At 38.0% G+C, this 16,519-nt stretch overlaps 1 protein-coding gene and 1 pseudogene across 2 annotated transcripts in view; one reads left to right on the top strand and one right to left on the bottom strand.

Moving 5' to 3' along the window:
* The window catches only part of BAZ1B (bromodomain adjacent to zinc finger domain 1B), a 67,227-nt gene that overhangs the window by 21,271 nt on the left and 29,437 nt on the right, over nt 1-16,519 (bottom strand). For both annotated transcript variants that reach the window (XM_027126134.1, XM_027126135.1), the window contains exons 7-11: nt 7,867-9,568; nt 3,885-4,023; nt 3,253-3,386; nt 1,082-1,187; nt 35-133 (exon numbers count right to left, since the gene is read on the bottom strand). In XM_027126134.1, the coding sequence (XP_026981935.1) occupies nt 35-133; nt 1,082-1,187; nt 3,253-3,386; nt 3,885-4,023; nt 7,867-9,568 (2,180 nt within the window). The remainder of the gene's footprint in view (nt 1-34; nt 134-1,081; nt 1,188-3,252; nt 3,387-3,884; nt 4,024-7,866; nt 9,569-16,519) is intronic.
* On the top strand, nt 13,874-15,029 carry LOC113630569 (60S ribosomal protein L36a-like; annotated as a pseudogene).

The following is a 16,519-nucleotide window of genomic DNA, read 5'->3' on the forward strand; positions in this document are numbered from 1 at the left end:
GAGGAGATATGAGGAGCGAGATGAAAACCCTTACCTCTTCTCTAGTCTCTCTTTAAGCTGACTTTCTCTTATTCCCTGAGGGTGAAGGCAGTTTAGCAACTCATCCAGTTCCTTTTGACTATCACATAAAAACCTGTAGGGGCAAAAAAACAAAAACAAAAAACCAAAAAAACCCCCTGTTAACTCTGAAAAAAAAGGGAAGAATCAAACATTAAGAAAGGGATCTAGGATTGGTGGTGGGAGTTGGGAAAGCAGAATTCCAACCTTGCTCAGAAGTAGAACAATTTATTGTTTCCATGAGACCTAATGTTAACTTTATCTTAGGGCACTGGAGCCAATGTTTCCTACTAAAACTTAATATGAGGGGACTTCCCTGGCGGTCCAGTGGTTAAGGCTCCGGGCTTCCACTTCAGGGGGCATGGGTTCGATCCCTGGTCGGGGAACTAAGATAAGATTCCCACATACCGCTCAGAGCAGGCCCAAATAAATAAATAAGCAAACAAACAAACATATAAATAAATAAAAAGTAATATGAGACAAATTTTATAAAGTAAATAGGCACACTTGTCCATATCCCTTTCACAGAGTAAAGTTATATCAAAAAATAAAAGACAAAAGGTCATTAAACTAAAGGTGATCACAGCTAAAGCAGTTAATGCGATCACAAAAGTAGAAGGGACCCTCTCAAAACCTAGCTCCCTGCCTAAAAGCAGAATAGATACAAAGGAAGATTAATGGCTATATTTACAATTCCTTTTCTTTAATAAAGATGAAAATTCTAAATACTTCTAATGCCAAGCAGACTGAAAGGCATTTCCAATGCTATGTAAGATCTATCATATAACATACAAAGTTACATTACAAGGAAAAAATAAAATTCTAAACCTTAAAGCAAACAGATATATTCTTATAAAAAAATCAAGTCTGCTTTTAAAGCAACGAGCTTACAGATCCAAGAAATCAAAATCACACAAAATGCTCTTAATAGATAATCACTAACTCACTGGGTTTCACTATATAAATTATTTTCTTAACATTGAAAAAGAAAAAGAAAGAGCAACCAGATGAATGCTCACATTACCATAGATTCTGTCCCTGTTTGGGTATAGTGGTCTCTACAGCAATTTCTGTAGCTGGTCCATGTTGTGTGTTCATGCTTACATTTTTGCCTAGGTTTGCTTTCTTACCTAAGAAAAATTTATACATTAGGCTGAATATAGTACATACTCAATTCCTAGTTTCAAACCTAAGCAGTACACAGTGCAAATTCAACAACCAATAACACATATGCTGCCTAATAAATATATCCACAGGCACAATAGATGCTAATTTCTCTTAAACATCTTACATACAGCACATCATCTGAGACAACTGCTCTCTATACAGCTGAACAGGCAAAGTTTAAGACTATTACAAGTTATTGCAATAGAATGGAGAGAGATGACTAAATGTCTCAGAGCAAATAAATAATCTGTTCCTTGTACGTGATGCTTAGCACAAAGGCATCTGTGGTGAAGCAGACACAACTGAAATATATAAACTACTACAAACTTACCCCTGGAGGCTTCAAATGTCAAATATGATTAGCTTTTTTGTAAACCATCTCCTGTATACTAATATATGACCTTACTATAGATAGATCTTAAGCCTGTATTTGAGGCCTTACCTAATTCTACAATTGGTTCTCTCCCCTACTCCCCTTCTCTCCCCTTTAACCTGCAGCACCTTCCCTGCAATACTAACACATAACCTTGTTTAGTCTTTTCAGGCAGGTAATTCTGAAGAAACTCTACCATGCTGGAACTAGAAAACATGAAGGAACAACATCCACCAGGATGCTCTAGAAGTGAAGGGATGTAGATGCCAGTCTTCTCCTGAGAGCTGTAACTGTGTGGACCTGATTTCTGAAAATAGCCATTAAGTTTTTGAGACACATAAAATCACAGTCCTTCATCCCACTGGAATCTCTCTCAAGTCTGAAGATCCTAACTTCGTATTTACTGCCCTCACCTGGTTATTTACAAAGTCTACCAAAACTAGACTTTTCTACTAAGTACTACAATCTAACAAATAACATAATTCAACAAGAAAATGCCTTAAATTTGAAGTTTTGGGCTATATACTCATTTCCTTATTTAATGATTCTGTGAAGTTTGGGTTATGAGTTTCTCTAAAATGAAAGAAAACTACTTTTTGAGAAGCAATTTTCATTAGGTTATATAAAGTACAGCTGGAAGGAAGCTTATGTATCATCTAACGCAATGGTTCGCAACAGAAAGCCATGCTGCCTCCTAGGGAACATTTGGCAATATCTGGTGACATCTGGTTATCACTAATGGCATCCAGTGGGTAGAGGCCAGGGATGCTAAATAACTTACAACATGTAGGACAACCCCCCACTACAAAGAGTTATCTGGCCCAAAATGTCAACAACAGTGAGGCTGAGAAAACTTGATCTAACCTAACCATCTGGTATTTTTAAATGAAAATTTTTTCTTTTAATTTTTTCTTGGGGGGAAAAAAAGAAATATACACACACACACACACTCACACACACTCACATACACACACGCACATCTATGTATAGGTCAAGAAAGACTATATACACACAAATATCTATATTTAGAAAAGTACACTTTTCTATTTTACAAACTGAACATACTCATGTAACCAGAACCCAAGTCAAGAAGAAGAACATTATCAGTGCCCCTTATGACCCTTCTCAGTCACTTATTTCTAGTTATATATTTGCTGTGTTTCTCCTCACTAGAATTTTAGTTAATTGACATTCAGGACCTTTTATGTCTTGTTTGCCATCTTGTATCACAGCACATGAAAAACTGGTTGGCAAATAAGAGATGCTCCATAAATATTAAATAAATGAATTTTTAAAGTGGAGGAAAAAGACACATAACCACCTTCTTGGCCCCTTACCTCAATTCCAGCCCTTGCAGTACCTACAAAGAGACTTCAAAGGAACAAAGTTTGAAAACTACTTGTATAAATCTAATACCCAAATATCCTAATATTCAAGTTCTTTATCTTTTCATGCTATGCCTGGAACAAAGTCGATAATCAAATGTTAAGTTTCCTTCCTTCTGCTATGCATTTCACATCTTCCCACTTCACTCAAATAAATCTACCTAAGAAGGCAATAAAGAAATTTAGAAAGTAAAAAAAAGTGACAGAGGAAAGACAGTCTTAATATTGACCCTACTTGAGCAGGGTAAACTAACTAATAGATATACATACTACGGGGACAGTAATCCTCATCAGGAGAGTCTGCATGGTCTTTTCGGTGATGGCTGAATCGGTAGTCAATGCTGTCATGTACCCAGCCTTTCTCAATGAACAAACCTGGAACTTCATCTGAGAAGAGCCAGTATCTACAAATCACAACCACATATTAATGTGTTAGTGAAAGATCATGAGCACAGGATGACTTCATTGTTGAGGAAGATGATTACAGAATATCACTGAACGTTCAGCAGATACAAATCCTAAAGTAAAGCACAGAATACTAAAATTTTGGGAATTTGAGATTCATTTATTATCTGTAATTTTTATAACTTCTAATATTTCACTACTTTAGGTTCCACACAATGTATGCATTTAAAATATCTTACCATTTTTAAAGACTTCTATTAGGATTACATTTCTCCTATCACCATAATTTAAGCTTCATATCTGTGGTATCTTTGAGGACAGGGTCATGTCTTTAACTTCATAACCCTAGCATTTGGCACAGTAAATATTCAAATAAATGTGTGATGAGCAATTCTGTTTCCAATATCCACGAACAGGGAAGCTTGTCTAGTCTTAGTACAAACTAGCAACAATATAGCAGCCCTAAAAGATGATAAAAATTAAGTTTAATAACTCACCTATTATGGTTTCGATCTGTACCAATTGGAGTCCTACGCATGACTAGTTTTGCTTTGGCAATTCCTTCCTGGAAAGCCTTCTCAGCAGCTGCTTTGTGCTTTCGTATTCGTTCTTCTTCAGCTTCACGTTCTAGTTTCACTGTTAAAGATAAAATGAATCAATTAAGTTTTTTCCTAGTAAATTTTACTCTTACAAATTTAAATAAGATATGGAGTGAAACGTGCCTGGTATTAAGTAGAAATCTTAGTTTCCTTCTCCTAATTCTAAACAGTTATAAGAAATAATGTGTAAGGCAGCAATTTCTATCTGATCCTTCTATGTTCTTTGAATTTTGGTGATGTCTCAGCCATCAACTCAGTGCAAAATCTTTTCTCTCCAAAATTTAACTTATTAGTTTTATAATAAATTAATTTTATTTTATTGATAATTAATTTTAAATGTAAAGTTAAAATAGTCCTTAAACGGAATTAACTGAAACATTTTCTGACAGGACCAGCCACAGGATCCTCAAAATGATCAGGATGACTAAAACCAAAATAGCTATTTCAAAATAAGACATATTTCAGTCCTGAGGAATTTAGAAAAAGGAGTGAGAAAGCAAGGGCACAGAAGCATCAGCAGATAATAGTAATTATTGCTTCTTTAATACTATTCTTTGAGTTATTCAGCAAGTTGCTACTGTTAATGATGAAAAAAAAGTTTTAGTCAATTTATTTCTGATCATTCATTTAATAAGTTTAATCTACCCAGATAGAAATTTCCCTCAATAATGAAAGACACCCAGGAATCTTTCCTTTTAAGTTTTTCCACAACTGTCACAAATTTTGATACTGTAAGTAAAGGGCACTGCTATTTACAATGCCAGCAATTTTACTGCTGGTACTCTATTGATGACAACATCCACAATGTAGCGAGAATCTGGAAAATGCATCAGTCTACAGATGTTACTTAAAAATTTAAGTCAAATTTCATCTATTTAAAACCAATATGGGGGAATTCCCTGACAGTTCAGTGGTTAGGACTCAGTGCTTTCACTGCTCTGGGCCCAGGTTCAATCCCTGGTCAAGTAACTACGATCTCGCAAGCTGCACAGTGCGGACAAAAACCAAAACAGAACGGTATGGTATTTGTTACTTTTAATAAATGGTTTTCTAGCCTGAATAGAGTTGTACGTTTGAAACAATGATTACAGTAGAAATCAGTACAAAGGTCAATGACAAAAAGAGTAATGGCCAAATCACAATAAAGGAAAAGCTCCTTCTCTTGCAGGTACAAACAAACAAAAAACAATCTAGGGAAAGTCATCAAAAAAAAAAAAGACCAAATTTAGTTCCAGAGGTTACAGCACTGAGCCAGACATCAAAAGACCTGAACTCTAATTCAAATACTATCCTTGGCAAAGTATTGATATTTATTACATATTTTATAATTACATTACAGGGACTTCCCTGGTGGTCCAGTGGTTAAGAATTCACCTTCCAATGCAGGAGACGCAGGTTCAATCCCTGGTTGGGGAACTAAGATCCCACATGCCACAGGGCGACTAGGCCGGCGTGCCGCAACTACTGAGCCCATGCGCTCTAGAGCCCATGTGCCACAATTAGAGAGAAGCCCGAGTGCCACTACTAGAGAAGCCAGAGCGACACAATGAAGATCCCACGTACCACAACTAAGACCCGACGCAGCCAAATAAATAAATAAAATTTAAATATATGTATAATTATATTATATATTTATAATATTCTGTTTCTTGTTTCTCTATATCAATAATCAACTTATTTCTGGCTTCTCAATTCTATTCAAGACACTGTGGTATTGGTGTAAAGACACACATAGCCAGAAATAAGTTGATGTGTCTAGTCAAATTAACTCAAAATGAATCAAAGACCTAAATGTAAGAGCTAAAACTCTTAAGACTTTTAGAAGAATACACAGGAGTAAATCTTCATGACCTTGGATTTGGCAGCAGATTCTTGGATTTGACACCAAAACCACAACCAACCAAAGAAAAAAAAATAATAAATTGGATGTCATCAAAATTTTAAAAATTTGTGCTTCAATGGACACCATCAAGAAAGTAAAAAGGGGCTTCCCTGGTGGCACAGTGGTTGAGAGTCCGCCTGCCAATGCAGGGGACACGGGTTTGTGCCCCGGTCTAGGAAGATCCCTCATGCCGCAGAGCGGCTAGACCCATGAGCCATGGCCGCTGAGCCTGCGCATCGTAGCCTGTGCTTCACAACGGGAGAGGCCACAACAGTGAGAGGCCCGCGTACCGCAAAAAAAAAGAAAAAGTAAAAAGACAACAAACACACAAAATGGGCGAAAATGTTTTTGGATCATGTATCTTAAGGGATTTGTATCTAGAATATATAAAGACCCCTTGTAATTCAATAATAAAAAGAAAGGGGCTTCCCTGGTGGCGCAGTGGTTAAGAATCTGCCTGCCAATGCAGGGGACGTGGGCTCGTGCCCCAGTCCGGGAAGATCCCACATGCCGCGGAGCGGCTGGGCCCGTGAGCCATGGCCGCTGGGCCTGCGCGTCTGGAGCCTGTGCTCCGCAACGGGAGAGGCCACAACAGTGAGAGGCCCGTGTACCACAAAAAAAAAAAAAAAAAAAAAAAAACCCAATTTGAAAATGGGCAAAAGATCTGAATTAATATCCTCCGAAGAAGATATACAAAAGACAAATAGGCACAAGAGAAGATGACATCATTAGTCACCAAGGAAATGCATATCAAAACCACAATGAGATACCAATTCACAATCACTAGAATGGCTACAATCAGAATCATAGAATAACAAGCTTTGGCAAAGATGCAGACAAGTGGAGAAATTACAACCCTCATTTACTACTGGTAGGAATGTAAAATTGTGCAGCCACTTTGAAAAACAGTCTAGGACTTCCTCAGTTAAACATAGTTACCAATGATCCAGCAGATCCATCCCTAGGTATATATACCCATGAGAAATGAAAACATACGTCCACACAAAAACTTGTACACCAATGCTTGTAGCAGCATTATTCATAATAGCCAAAAATGATTAAACCAAACTAAACGTTCATCAACTGATAAATGGATAAAAACAAAATGTGACATATCCAAACAATGGAATAATATTCAGCCATAAAAAGGAATTAAGTACTGAGACATGCTACAGCCTGAACCTTGAAAACATTGTAAGTGAAAGAAGCCAGTCACAAGAGACTACATACTTATTATACAGCTCCACTGATATGATGTATCAGAATAGGCAAATACAGAGATACAGCAGTGGATGGTGATTGCTTAGGGCTGGGGAGGATGGGTATAGCTAAAGAGCATGGGGTTTCTTTTTGAGGTGATGAAAATGTTCTAAAATTGACCATGATAAAGGCTGCACATATCTGTGAATATATTAAAAAACAATGAACTGTACAATAAACGTGGATGAATAATATAGTATGTGAATTATTTCTTAATAAAGCTGTTTTTTAAAAAGTTCAGACTTAATGGTGCTATGAAAGCCCCAAATTTTTACTTCCTTACATCTTCATAAGGGAAAGATTAATATCTGAGTTGGCAACTGTGCTGAGGGCTTCAAATACCTTGTCATTCATTTGTTATGACAATCTTAAGCATATGAGGAAACTGCGGCGTGGATAAGCAACTTGCTCAAAGAACTATAGCTAAGTCGCAGGTACCCAAGTCAGTCCATTCCCAGGTCATACGTTATTTCCACTATGTCTGTTTGTGGATTTGGTCCTTTACTAAGCCAGAAAAGATGCCAACATCACACTAATCCAAGTCAAACTATCATTAACTGCAGAATGCCAGGCTGAACACTCCTGCTAGAATCTAACATACCTAGAAGGGTCGGGTTATTACACACAGAAATAACTAAATAGTTGTGACAAACGAAGACGCTACCATTACCTCAGTAATTTCCTTTCTTCTACTATCTCCTAAAGGGCTTCCCCTTTTCTCTCAACACAAGATTTTACCTTTCATTTCTCTCTCCTGAATTTCCCGCTCCTTCTTAGCCTGAATGGCAAGCAGCCGTCTGCTCTTCACGGCACTGATCATGTCTTCAGCTTCCATATCTACCTGGGGCTCAAACTTCACGACTTCTTTTTTCCTATCAGCTTTGCCTAACCCATTCTCCTCTTTTCCATTTTCTTTATTTCTGGCTTCCATTTCTTTCCGTTTCTGTTTCTCTGCTCTCTTCTTATCATTTTCTTCCTTCAATACAGCAAGCCGTTCCTTCCATAACTCTGCAGACATCTGCTGCCTGGTTTCCATGTGGTCCTGCACTGAGTATGTCATGAGAATCCGGTGGCAGAGTGCTGTCAAGATCTGCAGTTTCTCCTCTGATGTTAGCTCAAAAAATTCAGAGGTCTCCAGCTTTTCTAGGAACTCATCTTGTACCTCATTGTCTTCAAATGGTGCTGAATCTTTGTTGTCATCTGTGTCTGAGCCCTCACTTTCTTCCTGAATGTCAGATTTGCGCAAGCAGAGCCGAACCAGCTCTGAAACAGAATGCAGAGTCAGAGGGATTTCTGACAGCTTCATTCCCAATTCACCATAGTCTTCTGCTATTTCATCTTGTAACAAGGTCTGTAAGAGGATGACCAACACTCTATTCAGGTATAAAAAGCCACCCTTTTCTGCACTCAAGGCTTCCATAAGGGACACAGCAGTAATAGGATACTGAGCATCTGGTAAGAGTAACCCAGAATAACAGCTCAAGAACTCCACCACCATGGCCACATCCCCAAAGAGTGTATTGGGCAGCCCTTCAGGGGTATCCACCAATTTAAATGTTGGAAGGTTTTTGCCAGTTAACTCTTGGTCCTCGTACCGCTTCTGTTTCTCTAGTTTCTCGAGCATTTCTTTCTCTCTCCGTTCCTTGGCTTTCTCCTTCAACTTTTCTTTCAGCTCCTCTCGTTTCTTTTTCAAATATTCTTTGCGCTGCTCTTCAGACATAGAAGCCCATCTCTTTTTGTGCTCTAGAAGCTCAAAGCGTTTTTGAACAATACTTCGCAATTCTTCTGGGAGACGAGCTCTATCTTCACTAGAGAGGAGACGAGCTGTTTTGGAGATAACACAGGACAGGGCACTCTTCTTGTCCTCCCTGTCTTTGTTTTCTTTGTAGTAGGCGATAAGGTGGAGGGCAGCAGGAGGCAGATATTTATGAGGTTTACTAGAGGACCTAGGTGTGCCCCCAGAATTCCTCGGGGCTCGTGTCACCTTCTGAGTGCCTTTGGCCATGTCCAACAAAGTCATCTGCTTCATTTTGGTTTTAGGAGTCTTCAAGCCCTTTTTTGGAGATTTGGAATTCCCTGTGGATTTCTGTCCATTCAGAATGCCTTTGCTTCTGCCCTTTGCTTTCAAAGGTTTGTCACTATGCTTCCCTGATTTCTTGCCAGGTGGGCCTTTCTTAGGAATGTGAAAGTTAGCATGTAGCTTGTTGGGCGACATCATCTTCATCACTTCCTCCAGATGCTCTTCTGGAGATTTGGAATTCTTTGAGTTCTTCACTTTGAGTGGTGAGCCATTCAAGGATTTCTTCAAGTGTACATGACACCATAACTTAGGATTTAGTGGTGAACTGAGAGAAGAGTTGTCTGTCTTGGATTTCTTTGAGGGCTTCCTGTCTGGAGATCCAGTATTCTTCCTCTTAGTAGAGGGGTTGAGAGTCATGTACTAGAATTTAAGAACAGGAGCAAAAATAGTTTTAAAAACTAATTTAAAGAAGCAATATTTAAGCATCCTAAAGGCCCTCTTCCCCATCTATTCAGGTAAAGCTACATATTCATTTCTCTTCATAGACACTCTGTCCCTGAAAAAAACAAAGCCATGAATGTTAGCTAATGTTTTAGCCATATCAACACAAAATTCTCTTGATACTCAGACTTAAAAATCTATACTCCGGGAATTCCCTGGCGGTCCAGTGGTTACAACTCCATGCTTCTACTGCAGGGGGCATGGGTTCAATCCCTGGTCGGGGAACTAAGATCCAGCATGTCGTGCGATGTGGCCAAAAAAAACATCTATACTCCAATATTAGGCATTTTTTGCTATATAACTAGTTTTCTTCTTATATATAGATTAGCAGTTCTTAAATACCTTAATGAAATCTATGAACTCTTTCCCCAGAAACATATAAAAATCATGCATACAATTTCAGAGTCCATGGGTCCCAGACTAAGGATACTTGATCTACATAATGTCAACATCTCAGGAATTTTAAAATTATTGCTCTTGAGACAGGATTGTATTTTTGTCCTTTAAACCTTTAGTACAACTAGGGGTATTCTATGTTTAGAATGGTAGAAAGTACACCATTTAAGTATTTTTGTTTAAATTCAGAAACATATTTTCTTATTAAGAGTATCAGTAAGTATACTAACGACAACAAAACACTGCTCACAAATAAGGAGCCCTCCTGATCCTGGCTCCTTAACCTCCTCTCTGTCTTCGCCCCACACCTCAAGAACTCTTTCCCACGAATACATTATTAACTACAAGCCCCATAGGACTTCCCTGGAGGCGCAGTGGTTAAGAATCCGCCTGCCAATGCAGGGGACATGGGTGCGAACCCTGGTCCGGGAAGATCCCACATGCCGCAAAGCAACTAAGCCTGTGCGTCACAACTAGTGAGCCTGGGCTCTAGAGCCTGCGAGCCACAACTACTGAGCCCATGCGCCACAATTATTGAAACCCGCACACCTAGAGCCCACGTTCCACAACAAGAGAAGCCACTGCAATAAGAAGCCTGCACACTGCAATGAAGAGTAGCCCCCGTTCGGCGCAACTAGAGAAAGCCTGTGAGCAGCAATGAAGACCCAACACAGCCAAAAATAAACAAACAAATAATAAATAAATTTATTTAAAAAAAACCTACAAGCCCCAAGTTCTCAAACACACAATTCTCTCTTGATCATCCCCTCACATCTTTCAAATCCACTCCCTTTAGTACCCCAACTCTGCAATCCTTCAATCCCAGCAGGACCCTTAAATCAGTTAATTCTATCACGTTTTCACCAATCTCACTTCTTTGTCCTTCTTAACTCAGGTTAAGTTCCACAGACAGTCATTCCAATCAATCTTGCATAAACCTACAGTTCCCTTGTCTCTCTTGCTCTATTATATCGTTACTCCTAGCCTGCACTTGTTAAGCTTGAACATGACTAGAATAAAAGACACAATGACAGTGTGTGGACTTATTTTAAATTCATGATCAGGTACCTCAGATGGATCCTGAATGCCACTCAGTAATCACAATATATTCCCTTAGTCCATTTACCTTCTCACTCTCCTGGATATACATCTTTTCCTATCTCCTAAAATCTCCACCTTATCCCCATTATACAGAATTAGTTAATAGGTTAGAACCCAGTCAACCTGCCATTGTTTCTGTTTAAATGTGCATTGAAACAAAACCAAAAACACTGTTGATTTTGATGTTTTAAAATATAATTACAAAGAAAAAAAGCCTGGCAGTTAAAACACATACTACATGAAATAATAGCCAAGCAATGAAAAAGTATAGCCAATTCAAAAAAAAGTTTTTTTGTTTCAAGTGATTAGGAGAAAGACTAGATAACCCCTAGAATACTTGACTTCTATTACCAAAAGCAGCTAAGCACATAAAAGGCACTCAGAGACTGCTGAGTTTAAGTTTCTGAGTGGAAAGGACTAACTTGCTAAGAAGCAGTCTGGAGGCAGTGGATAAGACAGGCTAGTGTGAGATGAGACTACAGGCCAGGAAACAGCTGAAGACTATCGAATATGAAATTAGGACCCCTTTAAAAAGGCAACAGAGAAACAGCTATGGTGAAATAAATCTCAGAGATGCTACAGAACAACACCTATGCTCCTGTTGAAGTAAACAAAACAGGTACAATAAAATTTAATAAGTTGTACTACAATGCCAAATAAGCTTTAAACATTAAGGATATAATCATCAGAGAAACAAACTCATAGAACCTAAGCAGCACAAGAGGTAGAAATATGGTCTGCAATGAATGAGTGGCTATACTTAACAAATCCTTCTTCTGGCTAAGTTCTCTAACTTTAAAGGCCAATCTGCCTTTTAAGAACTACAGGCAATTGCAGGTTACTGTTCCTCCAGCTGGCTGTTTTTGTTCCCTGACCAAAACGGGATGTTTTGTTCCTCAATTATCATCCTCAGTATGGGCTGACAAAGAGGTTTCATAGTTTATAGAACATAAACATTATCTGTGACTCAGGGGACACTTTCCCCAGAGGCAAGAATTTCTCAGTTCTAGTTCCCCAGAACTATACTTTAAAATGTTAAAAAGAATAAGCAAAGATAACTTATGTATGATTCCATTCTTCTTGCTGGCAGTAATATTACCAAAACTCCAGAGAGGACAATATTTCAGAGACCACCCTACAAATCACGAATAAGACCCAAAACTACCCTGGCAGGAATTAAGGACAAATATGTGCCTTCCAAAAGTTAATCATCCACTTCAGCTAGCCTTGGAAAATCTTCAGAGTACAAACATAATGGATTGATACTTTTTCTAGTGAGCAGGATAAGAGATTATCTCTAAAGTCATTCTAAAATAAAATTTATCACTAAAAAGGAGTTTAGTGTGAGACTATGTTTCATTTTTACCATTTTAAATAAATATCTAATAGGGTCTATTATAATTGGGCCACTTCTTAATTTACTGATAACATTTCTTTCTATTTAAAAAGTCACTCAAATTTAGCATAAATTTCTTCTACTTAGAAGCACTCTATTATGCAGAAATAATGCAAGAAAGAGCTGGGATGGCTTAGCCATGAGATGGTCCAGCAGCCCATTTTTATCTATAAGGTGTGTTTTTTTGCCAAGCCACACCACATTAATTTTTTTTCTTAAAAATGAAAGAAATTAACTCACCCAACCCCCTCCCAAAAGGCCGGCTCCCCGCGTGAGCAGTCCTTCAGTAACTGGATCATCTCAGCATAGGGCATGCTGGGCAGTCACAGCCAATGGGAGCCGGCATGGCTGGACTCAGGGGGAATCTGAAAAAGTATAAAACCACTTATGTGCTAAGGGTCTCCCCTGTCCCCCATTCAGCGTAAGTAATCTACCAGAGTAGTGCATAGAGAAGGAGAAAAGAATGGGCATCTGGATTAGCAGTATTATAGTTTTCTGGAAAAGGCCCTTCTTAACTGCTAAACAGGGAAAAATATTTATGTATGTATTAGCAACACAAGAGGCTATAAGAAAAATAGTGTAAAAAAAAAAAAAAAGAAAAATAGTGTATACAGTTCCATACTTGTTCCCTGTCACCTGGAACGAACCACCACCACAAATAAGGAAATCTAATAAGATAAAAATGAAGAAACTTAATATTTATAGCAGCTCATTCAGATGCTAAACTTAACTTACTAGTAAGCAGTCAGAACCCTAAACTAGAAAACTTTGGCAATCTACATTCTGATTCTATTCCACTCTTCTCATTCACCCCAGGAACGATGTTAGGAGTTTTAAGGCAACATTCATATAGTGTGCTTGTCTCAATCTCTAGATGCCTTTATCAGCAAATCTGTGAAATGTGTTACTATACAATATTTTTAAGTGCTTTGAAATTAATGTAATTTATTTTTAAAAGTACTACTGCTCTATGGCACTTCCCTGGTGGTCCAGTGGTAAAGAATCCACCTTACAGTACAGGAAATGCGAGTTCGATCCCTGATCAGGGAACTAAGATCCCACATGCCATGGGGCAACTAAGCTCGTGTACCTCAACTACTGAGCTTGCGTGCCTCAAATAGAGCCCACGCACTCTGGAACCCATGCACCACAACTAGAGAAGAGAAAAAACCTGCACGCCACGACTAGAGAGAAGCCCACACACAACGAAGAGTCCGTGCCGCAACAGAAGATCCCGTATGCCTCAACAAAGATGCTGCAACTAAGACCCGACACAGCCAAAATAAATAAATAAATAAATAAATAAATAAATAAATAAATTTTTGGGAAAAAGTACTGTTGCTCTAGTGTCTAATTCATAAACAAACTTCAAGCACCAAAATTTAATCAAAGAAAAATCTTAAGACCATAAACACTTACTTGAAACATCAGTTATTAGGAGAGATAAGAAACATCTTTTAAAATGTATAATAATTAGTATCACTAATAATGAGACAAAATTACACCATGTGCCTTCTGAAATGATTCACTGAGAAGAATACAACATCAGTTCTGTGGTATTACTAAGCATGAGGAAATAAACTTAAATTGAGGAACATTATACTAAATAATTGGTTTGTATTCTTAAAATTATCAAGGTTTTTAAAAGACAAAGGAAAACTGAGGGACTAATCCAGATTAGAGAAGACTACAGAGACATAACAAGTAAATGTAATACATGATACTACCCTGGATCCTATTAGGGCCAAAACAAAATATGTTTGGCTAAAAGGATGTTAATGGGACAACTGGCAAAATTTGACTAAAAACTGTAAATCACTTCTTTCCACACCGACAGTGCTCTCGCATACATGGTAACCATTCCTAAAACCTGCTGGATTTTCTGTAATTAGTGTTGCAAACCTGCCCACAAAGTGATACAGTACAAGAAGCGCAAGGATTCTCTGTATTCTCCAAGGAAAGGAATGTTATGACAGGAAGGAGAGTGGCTATGGTGGACAGACTAAGCTGGTTTTCCAGAAAAAGGCTAAATAAAACCACAAAGAAGATTTTGCTGAGGCTTGAATGCATTGAGCCCAACTGCAGATCTAAGAGAATGCTGGCTATTAAGAGAAGCAAGCATTTTGAGCCGGGAGGACGTAAAAAGAGAAAGAGCCAAGTGATCCAGTTCTAAGCTTCATATTTTGTTTTATTATGAAGATAATAAAATCTTGAGATTACGTTTACTTTAAAAAAAACTACAGATCAGATAACAGTATCGTTTTCATGTTAATTTCTTGATTTTGATCACTGTACTATAGTTATTATAGAAAATATCCTTGTCTTTTAGGAAACACATATTCAAGTATTTTGTAAAAGGGTATCCTGTCTTATAACCTACTACCATGGGTTCAGAAAAAAATAATGTGTATAAAGAGAAAAAAATAATAGGGACTCCCCTGGTGGTCCAGTGGTTAAGAATCCGCCTTCCAATGCAGGTGACGTGGGATCGATCCCTGGTCGGGGAACTAAGATCCCACATGCCGTGGGGCAACTAAGCCTGCGCCACAATTAGAGAGCCTGTGTGCCACAACTACTGAGCCCACATACCGCAACTAGAGAAACCTGTGCACTGCAACTACTGAGCCCGTGCTCTGGAGCTCACACACCACAACTAGAGAGAAGCCCGCACACCACAACAAAGAGCCCACACACCTCAACGAAAGATCCTGCATGCCGCAACAAAGATCCCCCAACTAAGACCCAATGCAGCCAAATAAATTAATTAATTAATTAAAAAAAAATCATCTGCTCAACTCCTAATCCAGAACTTGGAGGGCAGTAAATAATAAATTGAAATGACCAAAAAGTCAAATCAAAACAAATTTTAAAAAAAACAGAAAAAATAATAAAACAAATGTGGGAAATGTTAAAATTTGAGGAATCTACTTTAAGAGTACAGAGAAATTCTTTATAGTATTTGTCACCTTTTCTATATGAACTTATTTCAAAATAAAACGTTTTTAAAATGTATTCAGAATATTAAATCAATCCAAATTATTTTAGGACTCCAAATGTCTTAAAAAGTGTTATTTTCCTTGTTACGTCTCTAACTAAATGCTTCCTTACTAGGATATACCACTCCAAAATAAGACTTCAAAACATGGACAGGGAATTCCCTAGTGGTCCAGTGGTTAGGACTCCAAAGCTTCCACTGCTGGTGGCACAGGTTCGATCCCTGATTCGGGAACTAAGATCCTGCATGTCACGTGGCACAGCTATTAAAAAAAAAAAAGGCAAAACATTATAGACAGACTAACAAAACACTAGAGCTGCCATGTATTAGAATACTGAAATGAGCTAAGATAGCTGATTTCATGTTAGATGACAGTTATTTTATCATCCAAGTGCCTTGTAAATCATTCCTCCAAGTCATTAGGCCTACAAAATATTCACCCCTAAACTCAACGGTCAGTTGCATTTTTCTCCTCAATGAACAGAATGGAACTTTTTAAAGAAATGAATTCACTAGCCATGTACATATTATACCTATGCTAAACATCACAGGATATAAAATGAGTAAGATAGCTTTTAATCTCAAGTAACTTATATTCTAAGGTTCTACAAGACCACAAGCACACCCCCATCATCACACTAGGCCCTACTCAGATAACACTCCAAAATTCTACATTTCTAAATAATTTTCCTCTTTCCCACCTAAGCTCTCCTAGTTGGTCCTTTCCTAAAACTATTACTCACAACTTGCTTCCTCTCTCCAGACCTCATCTCTCTCTATAGTAGTTGTATTCAGCAGCCTAGCATAACATTAAATTCTACAAAAACCAAAGAAAAAAATTTTAACCTATTGCTTTTGATTCCCATTTCAATGTACTTGCTGCCAAAGTAAGCTCAAACCCACTGCCTCTGGGACAGGCAGATCACATGTGATCAACTCTGATGTTCGATGTATTATTTTATTTATCTTTTTTAAGATTTTT

The sequence above is a fragment of the Aethalodelphis obliquidens genome, unplaced genomic scaffold (genome assembly GCF_003676395.1).
Source record: "Aethalodelphis obliquidens isolate GAN/ISIS:26980383/991018 unplaced genomic scaffold, ASM367639v1 scaffold30, whole genome shotgun sequence".
Lineage (NCBI taxonomy): Eukaryota > Metazoa > Chordata > Mammalia > Artiodactyla > Delphinidae > Aethalodelphis > Aethalodelphis obliquidens.